General features: G+C 41.7%; 1 protein-coding gene across 1 annotated transcript in view; it reads right to left on the bottom strand.

Annotated features, from left to right (window-relative positions):
• LOC127574179 (frizzled-6-like) overlaps window positions 1–19,409 on the bottom strand; it is a 53,050-nt gene extending 33,641 nt beyond the window's left edge. Inside the window, exons 1-2 of the mRNA XM_052022960.1 lie at window positions 19,145–19,409; window positions 17,761–18,148 (exon numbers count right to left, since the gene is read on the bottom strand). Of these exons, the coding sequence (XP_051878920.1) occupies window positions 17,761–17,949 (189 nt within the window). The 5' untranslated portion in view covers window positions 17,950–18,148; window positions 19,145–19,409. The remainder of the gene's footprint in view (window positions 1–17,760; window positions 18,149–19,144) is intronic.
• Between the last annotated feature and the right edge of the window lie 580 nt (window positions 19,410–19,989).

Raw genomic sequence — 19,989 nt, 5'->3', positions numbered from 1 at the left:
AGTTTAGTTTCCATTTTAATTATTGGCAAAAAGGGAGAATATATCTAGGTGGACAGAGGAAAAAAATTCTCCCTCCCATATTTTGGTGGATCATTTCCCAACTCACCTCAACACCTAATACCATACTGTAGATGCTGGAAGAATGGCATAAAACACAGGAAGTGCCCAGCAAATCAGGCAACATTAATGCAAGTGAAACAGGGCTAACTCTTCACATTCTGAGGATGAATCATCCACCCAGAATTCAATCTCTGCTTCCCTCTCCAGATGATTATGTCACTCAAATTGCCATTGGAAGGGGATCAACCAGACACCCTGTATCTGGCCACTTTGGAGTTATCATGAGTTTCTAGTTGACCCTCCACTTTCCCAGGTAAATGCCATTATAGCTGCACAGGAGCTGATTGGTTCAGGAGGATGCTCCAATTCAGGAACTTCCTGCATCCTACTTGGATATTTGATGCATCCAGTACATGTAGCCACTCCCATCCCACATAGATTAAACTAGCAGAAATAATTATACATATTTTAAAAAGGATGCAGGATAAAACTAGTAACTATAATGCCAGTCACTGCAACATCTGCAGTGGAAACTGCGCTAGAGCCAATGATCTGGGACAAAATTAATTAGAACAAAAAGGGCCAATAATTGAAAGTCAATGCCAGTGTATGAAAACTTTTTTTTGAAATAAAGGAAATAATTCATAAGGATAGAGGGGTTGATGTGTCTACAGGCTTGAAAAAACTGTTTGATAAAATATCACAATAGACTCATTAATAAAATTAAAGCCTATGGCATTAAAGAGCTTGATGGATACAAAAGTGGCTAATGGAATATAGAGGTTTCAGTGCAATTGTGCATTGATTCACAAATCATTAGAAGTAAAAACACAGGCTAACAAGACCATAATAAAGCAAACAAATTACTGGGCCTCATTCTCAGAGGGAAATGAAGGCAAAGAAATTATGTCAAAGTTGTGAAGAACCTTGGTTAAATCATACTCAAGATTACCAAGTATAGCACAGTCTTCATTGTACAAAAGTAAGGCTCTGGAAAAAGGTCCAAAACAGATTTAAAAGAATGAATTAACTTCTTTGACCAAAATAAAATTTACCCTAGTCTTTTTAGAAGACACCAGATATTGGCCAAATAAAATTCTTCAAAATTATGAATGGATTTATAGATTTGAAGTGATGACAAAAACAGAGGTGATGAGAAGAAATTTTTAAAAATAATGCAGTGATTTAGTATTTGAGAACACCGTCTTAAGGGAAAGTAAAAGTCTTGCAGGACAAAAATGTTGCAGGGAAATAGTGGGAAAAATGGGATCAACTGGTTGGGTCTTCAAAAGTAAATGAAAATCAAAAAATCTGAAGATGCTGGAAATCTGAAATAAAAAAAACAGAAAATGCTGGAAACATCTAGAAGGTCAGGCAGCATCTGCAGAAAGAGAAACAGATAACCTTTCAGGTACAGGAAGGACTGGTGCACTCAAGCGCACTGACTGTTTGCCTCCTGTGCTATGTTATTCTATTTGTTGCTTTATGGGCTGATGGGGAGTATACTGTGGGGTGCCCTTGGGGTTAGAGTTGGGAGCAGTGCATTTTCTGATTATGTAAATGGCAAGGTACTTGGCAGTGTAGGTAAATGGCAAGGTACTTGGCAGTGTAGAGGAGCAGAGGGATCTGGGGGTTCATATTCACAGTTCACTGAAAGTTGCCTCACAGGTGGATAGAGCAGTTAAGGCCTATGGGACGTTAGCTTTCATAAGTCGTGGGATTGAGTTTAAGAGCCGCGAAGTGATGATGCAGCTTTACAAAACTTTACTTAGACCACACTTAGAGTACTGTGCTCAGTTTTGGTCTCCGCATTATAGGAAGGATGTGGAGGCGTTGGAGAGGATGCAGAGGAGATTTACCAGGATGCTGCCTGGATTAGAGCGTATGGAATATGAGGAGAGGCTTAAAGTGCTAGGGCTTTATTCACTGGAAAGGAGGAGGATGAGAGGGAACATGATAGAGGTATATAAAATATTGAGAGGAATAAATAGACAGTCAGCGCCTCCTTCCCAGGGCACCAATGCTCAAGACAAGCGGGCATGGCTTTAAGGTTATGGGTGGGAGGTTCAGGGGAGATGTCAGGGGGAGGTTTTTCACCCAGAGAATGGTTGGTGCATGGAATGCACTGCCTGGGGTGGTGGTGGAGGCAGATACATTGGACAGGTTCAAGAGTTTGTTGGATAGGCATATGGAGGAATGTGAGATAGAGGGATATGCGGGAGGAAAGGGTTAGATAGTGTGAGGGTGGTTTGATGGATGGCACAACATGGTGGGCCGAAGGGCCTGTTTTGTGCTGTATGGTTCTATGGTATCAATCATCTGCACTTGGGCACAAAACATAGACATAATTCTAAAGTATGGCATTAACACAAAATAACAAATATAGGAAGGAGATAGGAAGATGACAACACAAGTCATAACAGGTTAAAATTTAACAGTAAAGTGTGAAATGAATAATTCTGGTAGGAAGCGTGAGGAGAGGCAATAAAAATAAAATGGTACAAATTTACAGCAAATGCAGGAGCACAGATTTGAGGTGAAGGTAAATAGATTTTTGAACAAGACAGGACCAGTGGGGAAGCCAATTAAAACAATTAAGAGTATGCTTGTTTTATGGGAGGTACAAAAATACAAAAGCAAGAAAATTAGGTTAAATCTTTTATGAATTGCAGGCTGGGCCTGGCTCAAGGACTGAAGTCAATTTTGGGCGTCACAATTTTGGAAGGAGATCAGCAGGTCCATGCCCATGAAATTTGCTAGAGAGAGAGCGAGTAAGAGAGTCACCAGTGTGAAAGGATTTTGGTTACATGAACAAAGAATATGGGGTATTCCTCTATGGGTGGAAAAGTTAAATGGAAAAAGCTGATAGCAAGTGCACACCATTGAAATGTTCTGATCTAGTAAAGAAGGAGGAACTTTTCCCTGTGAAAACCAGAAGACGGTGTTTCAATGTAATTGTCTGAAGACAAGGAGAGACAACTGCAGCAAGTTACTAGAACTGCTTGAAAGGGTGAATAAAGCAAATCCAACTATGATCTTTGAAAAGGGAAATGGATAAATACTTCAAAGGCTAACATACATGCATTCTTTCATATTGGGTTGGATTACCACTGTGTTAATCAAGCAGTTCACATGTGGATGGCCATGAAGTGGACATGGGCAAGCAACTGCAGCATACCTAGTAGCTGCAAGGCACAGCGCATTTTTTATTACCTGTGCCATTAAGTTCGGCCAAACCTGGGTTTAATGCAAGCAGAATCAGGCATACTTGAAAATGAGGCATCAATCTAGTGAAGCTACAAATCCTCTTACAGCACAGTGCCCATTTGCCTGCCACGTGTCAGCTTTTTGAAAGAGGTATGAAATCTAACCTCACTTCAGGTTCTCCCACCCCCACACTCCCCTAAAATGTTCAAATTAATCCTCTTTAAGCATATGCCCAGCTGTGAAATCCAAATCCACTCAACTTTTTAGGGTTTGTGTTCCAGGTTACAACAACTGAGAAAACATCTCCACCTTCTTGTTCAAGTTCACCCAGCAATTATTTTAAGACTTATGATCACAAGTTTTCAAACTACTTCCCAGAGGAAATATTTTTTCCTGACATTAACAAAGCTGAGTTTTAAATAACTGTGTCTCCTCTTAAAATTTCAAGGAAGTTTGTTTGTTCAAAAAAGTGGAAAGTTAGCTTCTTGAATGGCTCCAGTTCATCTGGAGAAGGTACACCCATATTGTTGATGCATATGTTCACCCAATACATATTGTTGGTTAGGGAATGCCAAGATATGGATCCAGCAATAATGAAGGAATATGACATTTTCCCAATTTAAAGTGGTGAGAAACTTAGAGGAATCTGCAGATGGAGATGTTTCCAAGTACCTGATACACGTGTGCGTCTTCAGCAAGATCTACACAGCATGAAGTGCAAATGTTATTTGCCACTTTAAGTGCCTGCACAAGTACCCTATCCAACAAGAGTCTAACCATCTACCCCCATTGTCTAATGGCATTGCTGTCACCTGACCATTGGCTAGAATTCAAGTAGACTAAACACTATTTGAACCTCTACCAATAAAATGAAAACTGGTATACAATTTACGACTCAACTATTATTTGTAAGCGTTGTTAAGAAACCCTCATATTTCATAAATGAGTTAACATTATTATTATTTTTAGAACATAGAACAAAACAGTATAGCACAGGAACAGGCCCTTCAGCCCATGATGTTATGCCAAACTAATAATTAAAAACCTATTAAACTAGTCCCTTCTGCCTACACAAGTCCATATCCCTCCATTCTCTGCATATTCATGCGCCTAAGAGCCTCTTTAACCCCTCTATTGTATTTGCCTCCTGTTATGAACCAGCAACAAAAGAAACACACCGAGTCATAATTCAGTGTTAAAAACTACTTTATTAATAGCTACTTATGATAATAAGAAAAATAAAAGTAAAAATGTTAGAATGTTAGAAGTAAAAATGTTAAATTTTAAACATTAAGCCCAAAAACTAAACTCGTAGTGTGTGTGTGACAAATTCCCAAACTCCAAGACCAGGAATGGTTCTTAAAGTTCAGTTCAGCAAGCCATAAGGTGAAAGGTAGCAAAGGCTTCTTCAACAACCACTGTTGACTGAAGACAAAACGAAGATGTAGAGAGAAAATGGAGAGTAATTACGAATTCCAAATGTTCCACTTTGGAACCCAAACGACACCTCAGTGTTTACTCAGCAGTGACCACTCCACCGCATCTTCCTCACCCCGAAAGGCACTTGAATCGTGGCCATCCACACAAATACCTGTTTCCCTCTGCAGGTTAACGACAAAGTGGACTCCACCGGATTACTCCAAAAATCCATACGTGGATTGTAGTGACAGGCACAGTTACTGTTTTTCATCCACCAACAGAGACTAGCAAGCTGGTGTCTCTCTCTCTCCTTCAGACTGACTCCGACTGACTGCTTCAAAAACATCATTACGTTCTTTATCTTCTGTTGTCGTAACCACGCCAACACCCACACCACTATGCTCTATCTTAAAGGGACATTCGCCAATAGTAACTTGGTCCGTAACACCTCCACTTCCACACCTGGCAGCGCATTCCAGGCACCCACCATTCTGTGTGTAAAATCTTGCCCCACACATCTCCTTCGAACTTACCCCACTCTCACCTTAAATGCACGCCCTCTGGTATTTGATATTCCGACCTTGGGAAAAAGATCCTGGCTGCCTGCTCTATCTATGTCCCTCATACTCTTATACATTTCTATCAGATCTCCCCTCAGCCGCTCCATTTTTCTTGAATTTCCCCCACCCACAGTTATTCCATTAATGATTTCAAGCACAAGTTCATAAATGGCTGGTAGCTGGAGTATTGCTGGTTGTGTGTGGAAGCAACTATAGGGAGGGGATTTCAAATGTTGGTAAGATATCCTTGAACAGTGGATGTGAAACAACAAATTGGTTGCGAGATTGAACCTGAGCACATAAATCTTTCTTAATTAGTGGGAAATCATGCTGTAAAATGCATGCAACAAGCATCTAAAAATCTGTTCCACCGATGGTCTGAAGCTTTAATATCTTACTTCTGAAAAGGATACACTTTATCTTTTGCAAAATTGATGATCTATGTCTTCAAAAGCAGTAATAAAGAATGTATTCCAAAGGATCAAAATATTTAAAGCAAGCCATATGAAGTTTCATTTCATACAGAAATCTCATGTTGAAGTTGGATATTATTCATAATATACATCAGACAAATATCAATTTAAAATGAACATGATACAATTTCAAATAAGCAAGGCTCCTTTCAACAGAGCAATTTAAAATAAAAAAGGTTTGAGTTCTTTTCCTGTCTTTTTAAACAGAAGCGGGTACACAACAGCAGGGGACACCCGACAATTTTAAACTTGCTGACTTCAGATGCTGGAATTCATGCACACCCTTCATTTAATGCAGTGAACATGTGCACACATCGATGAGGACCTGTACTCCTGCTTCACAGAATACAGAAAAAGTTCATACAGCGATGAAACAAAGAATCCCACATAAAAGTTGCCCCAAAGGCAAAACTGTCAATAAATGTTCAGTTGCATACCGAAAAGACTGTATCCATAAACACAGCTGTGCATACCACTAAAATAGAAACAGGGAGAAGTATTTTGATACTTCACAATACTTATATTCATTGAGAATTGTATAATGAGAAAACTATACATGAGCTTTGCAACAAAATCAAATACTCTTTTTTCTTGGGATATATGCAAGACATTGCAGTTCTGCTTCACTAATGAAGCAGATTTAGTTGTTTCCTGTGCGCAAGTCACAATTCACAATCAAATCTCCATGTCACAGAACTAAACTAGTTGTTAGGAAGATGCAAAGCAGGGAGGGTGGGGGTGGAATCAAATATAATTCCAAGCAATCTTGATTCCCCTCAGTTGCCTGATCTCAATGATATTCCATACTGTTCTTTTCTTTCAGCAGGACAGATTCTGTACCATCAAGGCTTCTGTGTTTTAGCTCTTCCACATCAAGGCTAAACGTAACTACCCATTGCACCAGATCATAAACTAGAATTAAAAATGGACAATATGCAGAAAATTAAAAGGGATCCTGTACCATCAGTTTACAATTTCCCTGCACCAATTCGAGACTTCTCAATTACAAATCTCTTTTCCTAAGGGTAAAAATAGCTATATCTTACACAGATGTAACAAAAGGCATTTCATCCATGTGCTGTATTAATCAGACACAAAATTCAATATTCAATCACAACCAATATGATGTGGCCTGCTAGGTTTGTTAAGCCTATTTTCGCTGGACAAAACTTTGATACGTCATGAACAAGGCTTTCAAATATGGAATATAAATGTCAGAATTTTTTTAAAGATCTGATGAAAAGACAGACCCAAAAGGTTTAAGAGCATAATGAAAAAGCTTCATTGTACCACAATGTGAAAAACAAAATCTTGTCCACTCAGAAGTGGATGTAGGAGCAGGATCCAGAAAAAGTACATAGTTCCAAACGACTCTCTACTGGAAATTATACTAAAAGTTTTAGCTATACACAAATGCCATTATTTCAGCAATTTCAAAACTACTCAGACACTATGCTCAATTACTCATGCAATCAGAGAATTAAGGGAAAGGAGGACTTTCAGTCCACTGCATCCATGACAGTCAAAATGGACAATTAATTCCTCTCTCCTGCTCTTGGCTCATTGCCATGCAGGATATGGCTCTTCAAGTCTCATTCAGGTTTTTTCTAAAACGTGGTGAAAGTTTCTGCCTCCACTACCTTTTCAGGCATCGAGTTCCAGACCCACACCATTCATTGAATGGAAAATTTCTCCACTCCCCTCTAATCCCTTGACCTGTTTTAATGTCTCAGTTACTGATTGCCAAGGACATTAGATCTGTTCTGTTTATCCATTTATCCCAGCTAGACCTCTCAATATTCTGCACCAAATTAAATCCCCCTTTAGTCTCCTTTTGTCCAAAGAAAACAACCCCAGCCTAGACAGTCTCCCCGTACAATTCTAATTTTCTAGCCCTAGCAACAACCATGTAAATCTCCTCCTCTGCACTCTGTCTAGTTCCTTCATATCCTTCCTGTAAAGAGGGCCGGAACCAGCCTTAGTTCTTTTGCTCTGGTTTATACAGTGTAAGCAGGGTTTCTCTGCTCGTATTCAAGCATCCCACATGCCTTCTGAAATCACTCCAATTACTGGCCTCACTACATTGAGTGAGCTGCAAACATTGGAAGCATAAAGAACTACAAAAAGAATAGTAATAGACCAAAGAGGTATTGACAAGGTGTGGCAGCAGGCTGGGAGCAGCAATTGAAATATGAATATATTCATTTTAGTAGGAAGAATGGGAAGAGATCTTATAAACCAGAGGGTACAATTCTAAAAGGGAGAGAGATTTTGTAACTTGTGCACATTGGTTATTGAAAGTGGCATGACAGATTGAGAATGTGCTTCAAAGAAAAAAAAGCAGCTTTTTACAACTAGAGGCAGAGAATACGAAAGCAAGGACGTCACAATGAATCTTTATAAAACCCTGGTTCAGCCATGAATGGAGTATTGAATCCACTTTGGACACCACACTTGAAGAAAGATGTGACAGCTTTGGAGAGGGCACAGAAAAAAGTGATTCCAGGGATGATGGACCTTAGTTTTGTGCATGGAATGAAGAAGCTGGCATTATTCTCCTTGGAGCAGAGAGTTTGGGAAGAGATCAGATAGATGTATTTCAAATATAAACATTAGACAGAAACTGTTCCCATTCGCAGGGAGGGAGCATCAAAAACTAGGGGACATAGAATAAAAGTCATTGGCAAAAAAGCCAAGAGTGAAGAGGATTCTTTAAAAACAAAACCACAGTAAGTTATGAGATTCCAGAATGCACAGGAAGTAGAGGAGGCAGATTCAACTGTAATGGCTTAAAGAGAGCTGGATAAGCATCTAAGAAAGAATTATAGATCTATGGGGAGAGGGTAGAAGAGTGTGACTAACTCAATTGCTCTTACAAAGAGTTGGTACACACTTCATGGGCCAAATTGCCTTTTCCCATGCTGCAGCCAATGTGGTTCTATGATACCACTGTTCCTCTACACTTTAGTATACTGCCACTTATCATGTAATCCCTTCCATTGTTACATCTCCCCACATGTATTCCTTCACATTCCTCCAGATTAAATTCCATTTGCCACCTTTGTGCACAGAAAACCAGTCCACTGAGATTTCCCTGAAACCCAGAACTTTCTTCATATCAGAGTAACAATTTTGGTATTGTTGACACAGCCTTTAAATTGCAACTCCTACATTTGTTCAAATCATTTATACGTACACCACAACATTCAAAAGGCCTAGAACTGAGCCCCACGGAAAACCAATACATACAGATTTCCAATTATCATATTTCCCATCAATCGTTACCCTTTGCTGCCACTAAACCAACTTACTATTTTCCCTTGGTTCCGAACAATCTAACAGAAAAACATTACAGTAGAGCAGACAGTATTCTGGCAGCCTTGCACTGGTTGCTATAGTGATGCTTTCAGTTCATTTTAGCAAACCAGTTTCCAATTAAATGGAGATTCAATGACATGATTTAACAGATGGATAAAAATGAAAGGGTTGTGGTTAACTTTGAGCTGTCCTCATCTTATTTGTTTCAACACGTCTTGATCACTTTTATTCAACAGGTGAAAAAGCCTTAAGTGTCCGTGCTTCCCACTGCAGTTTATACTATTCCAGATCAGGAGTGCATATGTCCATCTGTGTGGGTGCATTGCACAGAAACCTTCAACTCTAAGCCAATGAATGCAACAGCAGACAATACTGCTACCAGTAGTTGCTAAGATTGAATCGGAGAACCTGGGGAGGAAAGAGGGATCAGTTTCAAGAAAAAAATGGGCATTTGTAATAACAGACTGAACAATCAACAACAATTATGGCACTTTCCAGTCAATAAAGTCACATATTTGCAAAGACTTGAAATAATGTATATTAACCACATAAGAGAGTAAACTTCTGATTTTCTGCATAGAAAGTTTAGCATGCTTACAAGTTGACATAATCTCACAGCTGTATCTCATCAAAGCAGTGATCTGGGCAAGTCAATTATAGATTCCATAGTTCGTGAGCAAAACAAATGCTATTAACATATTACAAATGACCTTCATGTCAAAATCATGCATTCACAAAATATGTTGAAAATTGCTTTTGGCTGGTTTTATTGATGACAAAAAGGATTAAGAACTTAATATAGCAAGCAAAAATAAATATTTGAAACCATTCAAAAACTTCTCCTTTTTGAAATCTTTCTACTCAGTTTTTTGGCATTCCAAGGTCCACCACTCTCAGCAGCAGCTTTTTTCAACCCATCCTCTCAAAACCCCTTGTGATTATAAACAGCTCTTTAAACTTCCTATGCAGCAAGAAAATCCTTAACATTTGTGGTCTTCATTTTTAAACTGAAGTTGGAATCCCTGGTGCCATTCTGGTAAACCTCCTCTGCACTCTCTAGACTTTGTTATCTTCCTAAAGTGTGAGGCCCAGAATTGGACAATATTCCAAATGACAAATGATTAGCATAATTCAATGACTTTGCACTCTATGCAAAGCCAAAGATCCAGTTCACTTTTCCTACAGGCTTCTCAGCATCGCCAGCCAAAGATCTGTGTCCATATACCCTCAGGTTTCTCTGTTCTTGTAACCCATTTAAAACAGTTTAATTTACTTTGCACTGCCTCCACCCCATCCTTCCTATTAAAATGCACAAAGATATCCATTACTATCCTGGCCACTGCTTACTACATTTCCAATATACCCATCATCTGCAAACTTTAACACCAGGCTCTCCACATACAATTTCAGTCTGTTAGTAACTATATAAAAAAAAGCATGGGCTGCAATTTTTGACCCTAGGACATCACCTAGTACTGAAATCTGAAAACCAATTCCTCCCCATTACTTTCAATTACACAACAGCTGTCCCTTAAAGCCTTGGGCTTTAATTTTGCTAATGTCTATTATGTGGCACTAAGTCTTTAATTCGTCATCAATTTATCTATATTTTTCCAGGAAAACTCATTTTGTCTTCAATCACTGCCTTTAATCGCTTCCTCACTGACAAGAGGCCAAGGGGGTCAGGTTACCAGGGATATCATGTTTGCAATCCTCCATCGTTTAGCACCGCTCCCACCTTTGAGAAAGATTGAGGAAGTGGGGCAGACTGCTATCTCCAATTTCATTTCCCTTGGCCTCTGAGGATGTATCTAATTCAAAGCTAATGATTTTCTGGTTGCTAAGCTTTTAAATCCCTCTAGAGAAACAAAGGACTGCAGATGCTGGAATCTAGATGAAAAACACTATGATGCTGGAGGAACTCAGCAGGCCAGGCAGCATCCGTGGAGAAAAGCCGGCAGTCAATGTTTCAGGTCAAGACCCTTCCTCAGGACTGAAGTTAGGAAAAGGGGAAGCCCAATATATACAGTAGGAGGGAAAAGCAGAGCAGTGATAGGTGGACAAAAGAGGGGAGGCGGGGTGGGCACAGGGTGGTGATATGTAGATGCAGGTAAGAGACAGTGATAGGCAGGTGCGGGGGAGGACGAAGTCCACCAGGGGATGGGTCAAAGAGAAGGAGGAAAAAAGGGGGGGGTAGAAGAAAGAGTTAGGCTAGAAAAGCGAAGAAAAGAAGAGGCATGGTTGGGGGTGGGTGGGGGGGGTGGGTGTGGGGATTACTTAAAGTGGGAGAATTCAATGTTCATGCCGTTAGGCTGCAAGGTTCCAAGACAGAAAATGAGGTGCTGTTCCTCCAGTTAGCGCTTGGAATTCTCCTGGCAGTGGAGGAGACTGACGACTGACATATCTGTGATAGTGTGGGAGGGGCAGTTGAAGTGACTAGCAACGGGGAGGTGCAGAGCACGGTTACGGATGGAGCGCAGGTGTTCTGCGAAACGGTCACCTAGTCTCGCCAATGTAGAGGAGGCCACACTTGGAGCACCGAATGCAGTAGATGATATTAAAGAAGGTGCAGGTGAATCACGAAAGGACTGTTTGGGTCCCTGGATGGGGGTGATGTAGGGGCAGGTATTACACACATGGCAGGGGCAGTGGAAAGTTCCCCAGGTGCGAGCGAACTAGGGAGTCGCAGAGAGAGCGGTCCCTGCGAAAGGCAGAGATTGGTGGGGAGGGGAAGATATGCTTGGTGATGGGGTCCCGTTGGAGATGATGGAAGTGGGAGAAAATGATGTGTTGGATACGTAGGCTGGTGGGATGAAATGTGAGGACAAGGGGGACCCTATCCCTGTTGGGTCTGGGAGGGGTGGGGGTGAGAGTAGAGGTGCGGGAAATGGCAGAGATATGGGTGCGAACTCTCTCGACCACAGTAGTGGGGGGGGAGCCACAGTCAGTAAAGCTGGACATCTCAGATGTCCTGGAGTGGAAGGTCCATCTCTAAGATAAGACAGATATCTTTATTAGTCACATGTACATCAACACACACAGTGAAATGCATTTTTTGCCATAGAGCATTCTGGGAGCAGCCCGCAAGTGTCGCCACACTTCCGGCGCCAACATAGCATGCCCACAACTTCCTAACCCGTGCATCTTTGGAATGTGGGAGGAAACTGGAGCACCCGGAGGAAACCCACACAGACACGGGGAGAACGTACAAACTCCTTACAGACAGTGGCCGGAGTTGAATCCGGGTCGCTGGCACTGTAAAGCGATACGCTAACCGCTACACTATCATGCCTGCTCTATCATGTCTATGTAAAAGGTAACATCAATTTATTCTGTTAAAGGGTTATCGCCAGTGTTGTGGCCAATATTTATCCCTGAATCAACATTCCTGAAGTGGACCATGGTCTGGCATGTCATTCTTCCTTTAACGTTACTGGATGTAAATCCTGGAAATCCTTATTCAGCAGCACTGTAGGAGGGCCATAATCACAAAGGCTGCAGCAGCTCAAGATGGCAATTCTCTACCACCCTTTCGAAGGCAATTAGGAATGTGCAATTAGTTGAAAATAAAAATTAAACAACACGTAATAATTTCTACAACAATCTTAAAAGGGACCATTTACTAAAACACTGTCAAAAGAGTGCACATGAATAAACATTTTCTTTTCACTTCATTCTTCCCACACAGCTAATTTACCTAAGAGTGCAGCTGACACACTTGACGTGGAAACTAAGCAAATTCTGATCATGTTAACATTCTTAACAGATCTAGTCAACATGAAAACAGGTAACAGATGCTACATTTAACTTCATACAAATTAAAGGCAGACAGAGCTGACAGTCTTTAGGTCCTGATGCACTAGATCCTAGGGTAGCAAAAGCAATGGCTGGTGATATAGTTGATGCATTATTTTTCCAATTGGGAAGGTTCCACATTGCAAAAGCAACAAGTGCAGACAAGACAGAACGCAATGTGGTGCACCAGGTAATGCTGCTGCCTTGTGGCGACAATGACCTGGGTTCAATCGTGACCTCCAACTGTATGGAAGTTCTACCTTCTCCCCACGACTGCATGGGTTACAACAGAGTGCTCCAGTGCCCTCCCACATCCCAAAGGCATGTGGGTTGGCAAGTTAGCTGGTTACTGCAAATTACCCGCAGTGCAGGTGGGTGGCAGAGAAATTTAGGGGAAGTTGATTGACATGCAAGAGACAATAGGTCGCAAGGAAATAGGTCAGGAATAGGAGTGATGGAATTGCTAAGAGCTGGCATAGACTGCATAAGCCAAGTGACCTGTTATGTTGCGAGGAATACAGAGATAGTATAGATTGGTGCTGGGGCTTCATTTTTTTTTACAAATTAAGTAACATATGAAGGGGCTGCAGATGTAGTTGATAAATTCACTGATAACACAAAGATAGGTAGAAAAGTAATTTGTGAAGAGGACACCAAGAGGTGACAAAAAGGATGTAGATAGGTTGTGGGTGGGCAAAGATCTGGGAAATGGAGCATAATGTGACAAGATGTGAAGCTGCCTGTTCTGGCAACAAACATTAAAAAAAACATGTTTTCCAATCAGTGCAGTTCTCTAAATGCAGAGGGTGTCCAAGTGCATGATCCTCAAAAGGCTATACATAGCAGATATACTGCATAATTAGGAAAACTAACAGAATGTTTGCGTATTGCCAGGGGAATTGAGCACAAAACTAGTGAGGTTAGGCTTCAGTTATATATGACACTGGTGATACCACAACTGTGCAGGATTGGTCCCCTTAATCAAGGATCTCAATGTTTTGGAAGCAGTACGGAGAAGATTTGATAGATTAGTACCTGGAATGGGTGAGCTGTTTGATCAGGTTGGCAAACTGGGTTTATATCCACTGAGGTTTAGAAGCCAGAGCAATAGGTTGGTTGAAACAAGATCCTGAAGGGTCTAGACAGAATAGATGTGGAGAGGACATTTCCTGATGGCATTATTGGTATTGGTTTATTATTGTCACTTGTACCAAGGTACAGTGAAAAACTTGTCTTGCATACCATTCATACAGATCAATTCATTACACAGTACAATGAGGTAGTACAAAGTAAAAACAATAACAGAATACAGAATAAAGTGTCACAGCTACAGAGAAGTGCATTGCAGGTAGACAATAAGGTGCAAGATCATAACAAGGTAGATTGTGAGGTCAGGAGTCCATCTCATTGTATAAGGGAACCGTTCAATGGTCTTATAACTGTGGGATAGAAACTGTCCTTGAGCCTAGTGGTACGTGCCCTCAGGCTCCTGTATCTTCTGCCTGATGGGAGAGGGGAGAAGAGAGAATGACCGGGGTGGGTGGGGTCTTTGATTTTGCTGGCTGCTTCACCAAGGCAGCGAGAGTCCATGGAGAGGAGGCTGGTTTCTGTGATATGCTGGGTTGTGTCCACATCCTCTAGAACTAGACGTATTGTTTAAAAAGGGTTGCCCAATTAAGACAGTGAGGTGAAAACTTTCCCTATTAGAGGGTCATGAATCTTTGGAACACTCTTTTTCAGAGGGCTTTAGAATCAGAGTATTCTAAAGGCAGAATTACATAGATACCTGACAAAGAAAGGGTGATAGGAAGGTGGAGTTGGAGGTCACAATCAATTCTGGTGGAGCAGACTCAGAATTTGCATGACCTCCTCTGGCTCCCAATTTGTACATTCAAAATTAAATATTTTGAATTTTCTTTTATTTAGATATACCGAATATAAACTGTTCATATGATGTTTGACAGAGCATTTTGGAACATCAAATTTCTTACATTATCAAGAAGTCAACAGCATCAAGCTTCTGAAGTGATACATGTGGGGCTACAATTTTACACACACAGTTTTTCACAAGTGACCAAAATCAAATTTCTAATTCAAACTTCAGTCCTCACTTTAAAAGCACAATCTATAATGCTGCGTTTCACTATCATTGTGCTAAATTGGATAGATTTGGAATAGTTCCAACAATTCAAAAATGGGCATCCACAAGTTGCCATGGACTTTTAATAACAACTGTATTCCATTGCATTTTGTAATTTCTTGGCCTATTATATCCCTCACTCTACCATTACCATCACACTAGAGGGCCAAAACAGGTTCAGTGAGGAATGAAGAACACCATGCCAGTGAGGATCCAAATGCGAGATGCCAATATTGCAGGGTCACCCATGGTGTATGCATGCTAAGCAGCAGAATGCCACAGGCAGAACTGGGCAGTTCCACAACCAATGGATCAAAACAAAGCACTCCATTCCTGCCAAACCTAGTCATGAATGTTGATTCCGAATTAACCAGCGATCAGGAGAATGAGCTTCCAAGAATATCTTCACTGCCAGGGGCTAATATACAAGGCTGAAGCACTGACAACCATCCTCAGCCAGAAGTGCCAAATGGATGAACCAAGTCAATCTCAAGGTCCCCACCATCACAGAAGCCAATTTTATTCACTGCACATGATCACAGTAAATGGCCAAGAGCATGGAATACAGAAAATGCAATGGATGTAGACCAACAATCCAGCTGTGGGGAGCAGCTGCATTCCAGAACTATCTCTGCTTAAGTTATTCACAGCTACAACAATGTTATTTAATAAACAATAGAAAATTGCCTTGATTAGTGCTGTCCAAAAGCAGGAGAAGTCCAATCCAGTTAATTATCAGTCTACCTTCAAATCAGCAATGGCATGGAAGGTATTGCTGTTGTTAAATAGTACTTACTCACCAGCAACTTGCTCACTGATGCTCAATTTGTGATCTACCAGGATACATCATGGTTCAAATAACTGATAAAAGAACCAAATTCCAGAAGCCAGGTGACAATATCTGTCCTTGACATCAGTGCAGCTTTTGAATTTGACATCAAGAAACCCAAGTAAAACTGAAGTCAATTGGACTCAAGGGGATAACATGCTAGCTGGAAGTGTATTCCACACAAAAATTCACTGTGGCTAAAGGAGATAAACCATCTTAGCCATAGGTCCTTGCTGCAAGAGTTCAGGTCCTAGGCCCAGCTCCCACCAGCTGATTCAATGGATTCCTTCCATTAAGACAAAGTGGGAATATTTGCTTATGTTTAAACAATGTTTATTATTCTCAACTTCTTAGATAGTTTAATCCTTGCAAACAAGGGATGAACAGCATCCAGGCTTGAGTTGATTCGTGGCAAATAACGCTTACCACACAATGACCATCTCCAGTGAAGGAATTCCAGCCATCTCCCTTGATGTTCAATAGTGTTCCCCTTTAATTCCTCCACCAAAGTCTTGGAGGTAACAACTGATCAGAAACTCAACTGGACCGGCCGATTAAACTCTGTGATTACAAGAGCAGATCAGACAATAGGCATCCTCTAGTAAGTGATTTGACCCCTAACTCCGCGGTAGTGTAGCGGTTAGCATAACGCTTTACTGCGCCAGCGACCCGGGTTCAATTCTGGCTGCTGTCTGTAAGGATTTTGTACATTCTCCCTGTGTCTGTGTGGGTATGGGTTAGGATGTTGTGGGCATGCTACATTGGCACCGGAAGCGTGGCAGACTTGCGGACTACCCCCAGAAGACTACGCAAAAGATGCATTTCACTGTGTGTTTCAATGTACATGTGACTAATAAAGATATCTTATCTTATCCCCTTTGAAGACCATCTGGGACTCATCAAGCAGCTTGACAGGCACCAGTCGGAAACATCAATTTTCTCCATCACTTACATGTGTACTATCTACACAACACACCAAAGCTTCTTTGACAGGTTACGCAAAGGTAATGGGGAGAAGGCAGGAGAATGGGGTTGAGAGGGAAAAATAAATCAGCCATGATCAAATGGTGGAGCAGACTCAATGGACCGAATGCCCTAATTCTATTCCTATGTCATATGGTCTTATGGACATCATCTCCTAATCTTTTAATTTTTAATCATTAAGATGGCACAAGTCAAAGGCATATGGGAACAACTTCTCTCACAAGTTTATCTCCAAGTTGTACTCCATTCTGGCTCAGAAATGAATCACCATTCCTGTATTGTCTGGGTCAAAGCACTGAAAGTTCCTAACTGTAGATCTTGGAAAAAACTGCAGGGTTATCACCAGATATTGAAGGAAGTAGCTAACCATCAGTATTAAAATTCATTGGTCTGCCCATACTGCTCGGCTATCTGCGTCACTATCTGCCACATCTCTACATCCATATTGATAATATCCAATGCATTTCCTTCAACTTTCTGTTATTTCATCACAAAACTCAATTTAGTTTGTCAGGCATGATCTGACTTTTGGTATTCATGCTAGCTGAAACCTTTTATTTTTTATTTTCCACTTTGACTACTTTTTGTTTTATAAACCTTACTCACCACTAATATTAGAGGAATAAATTTGTCCTCTACACAAGATGTTTTCATCAGAAAAGATGTGTGAAAGGAGGGAGGGAGGGAGCGAGAGAGAGAGAGACAGACAGAGAGACAGACAAAATTATTTTCCCCTGTGGCCACTGCTGGCAAGACCAATATTTAATGGCCATCACTCAAAAAGCTGATGGTTAGCTACCACCTTAAATATCTGGTGATACAGATATGGATCGTAGGTAAAGGCCAAAACAATTAATTGTACTTTGAGCAAATAGGAACAAAAGTGAGATCCATGTATAGGCATTATTTTTCTAATCATCCACCTTTTGTTTTAAAACATAGATGTAGAAATGCATACACAGAAATACAACGTACCTCCATTGCGACTGCTGCAATGTCTTGATCATAGTGTTCCAATTTATTGGGGAAAAATGTCATATTATATGAGAGACCTTCACACCGATGGATGGTTATGGGCTCACAAGTGAAAAGACTGTGACCCTGGCTTGAATGTATCACTAGTAGGATTAACAAACAGACGGGGATCTGCGATGAACTTTTCATTGTGGAAGAGCAATGAAGCACAATTTCATCCAACTTAATGTCAAGAAACAGCAGTAGTTTTCATCCACTTTTGATAATGAACTGCATCCTTTATTTTGCTGAGAGAATGCATTAACTGTACTGATCAATGCAAATTGCTTTGCATTAACAAAATGTTTCTGAAGTAACGGAATGCCAAATGTTCATCCTCCTTTCAAGCCTGGAAATAAAACACCTGAAGTTAGTACACTGAAAACATTTTAACTCTGCATATCCACGCCAGAGCTTATTGCTTACTATACATACACCACTTCCAAAGGCAAGGATTCATTCATGAAACTGCTTCTCCTGGAGAAATGTTCCCCAGATCTCAAGCACATGTGGAATTATAGACTAGGGCTTCAACCTAAACCAGCTGCGTGCCACTAGAATGAAACATTAACAGACACTGTATATTTAAAGGTACCTGTTAAACATAAATTGTTAATGAAACGCTTGGATTCAATTGACAGATGGGAGTGGGAGTGGGAGTGGGAGGGGATTACCACGGCGCTGAAAACGCAACGTGTGGGAGGTCAGACCGTGAGCTGCAGTGAGGTAAACAGCTTCTCACTGCAAACTATTTTCACACATATTCATAAAACAGCAGTTATGTGTAAATGGTTCATAGCTAAAGAACGCATTTGATGTTGTCATCTTTTCATAAAAAGTAGAAAAATCCTTCGCGAGTACCTGCAGCATGTGTCCACGCAACAAAGCTCCTCAAATGTTTCCCCAGGCACTTGAAAGAAACGACTGGCGTTGGCCACGGCTTGAACATAAACTCTTGCACCACTTCCACCCCTCCGGTTCCACCGATGAGGGGAAGTTACACTTGAATTTCCAAAGACTTTTCACACTCAGGAGTTACCGGGGGGGGGGGGGGGGGGAGTGTGGATAAGAGAGAGTTTCCCCACTGCCCACAGGGTGACGGAGAGGAATGGGTGGTTGCAGGAGTGTGTACCCCGTCCCTCCTTCAGCCCACACTGAGGCTCCACTAACACCGAGCCCGCACTCCCCGGGAGCAGCCGTGTCCCGCCACTGTACGCTGCCTGCTGTTTCCCCCACGCCGTGTTAAGCGGGGCGAGACCAGCACTGCCGGCCCACACGGGGCCCAGTTTACCCAAACGCGGCGCCGATCATTCGCCACCTTCTCTCGGCTCGACGGCGCGCTCACCTCGTGTCCCATCGGACGGAATCCTCCGTAGGAAGGGCCGCGGCTCCGGGAGGGCCTGCCCGCGGGGATCCGGCACCGCGATCACCAGCAGGTCTTTCGCAGCTTTGCCCCGGCCACTTGTTGCTTCCAGCTTCTGGCGGTCGCTACTGCGAGTGGGACTGGGAAAGGTCCGGATCGCAACCACTCCCCTTCCCTTCCCGCAACAGTGAAGCACCCCAGCAAGCCCGACCACTGCACTCTGCTGGGAGATCACAGCCAACAGGTGTGCTCCCAGCTCCCAGACACCTACCCACACACAGTCTGTGCTCACGTACTGAAATAAAACGCCCAGCCCCATTTACGTCTATCATACCCTACCTTAGGCTCTGCTCTATGTTTAACTCCCACAAGAAATAACATGAGGAAACTATCCTCATAAGCTAATCATGCAAATTCAGTTAAGTTTGAAGTTAGAGACACAATTGGATGCACTACAGCTGTGGTAGGGTTTGCATTGCATTACCTCCAAAAAGGCAAAACCTCACAGCATAAATGGTAGTGATGCTTCACTCCCCAATGAACTCAACACCTTTTATGTATGTTTCAGAAGGGACAATAACACTACACCTGGGCAAGTCCCCACAACATCTGGCGACACTGTGATCTGTGTCTTGGAGGTTGATGTTAGAACATCCTTCAAGAGGGCAAACCCTCGCAAGGCATCAGACCCCGATGGTGTACCTGGCTGGGCACTAAAAACCTGTAGTGACCAACTGGCTGAAGTGTTCAAGGACATCTTCAACCTCTCACTGCTGAGTTTCTCACCTGCTTCAAAAGGGCAGCAATCATACCGTTGCCCAAGAAGA

Source organism: Pristis pectinata, chromosome 9, assembly GCF_009764475.1.
Source record: "Pristis pectinata isolate sPriPec2 chromosome 9, sPriPec2.1.pri, whole genome shotgun sequence".
NCBI classification, from domain to species: Eukaryota; Metazoa; Chordata; class Chondrichthyes; order Rhinopristiformes; family Pristidae; genus Pristis; species Pristis pectinata.
The sequence above is the reverse complement of the archived record's forward strand: the minus strand, read 5'-3'. Positions and strand labels throughout refer to the sequence as shown.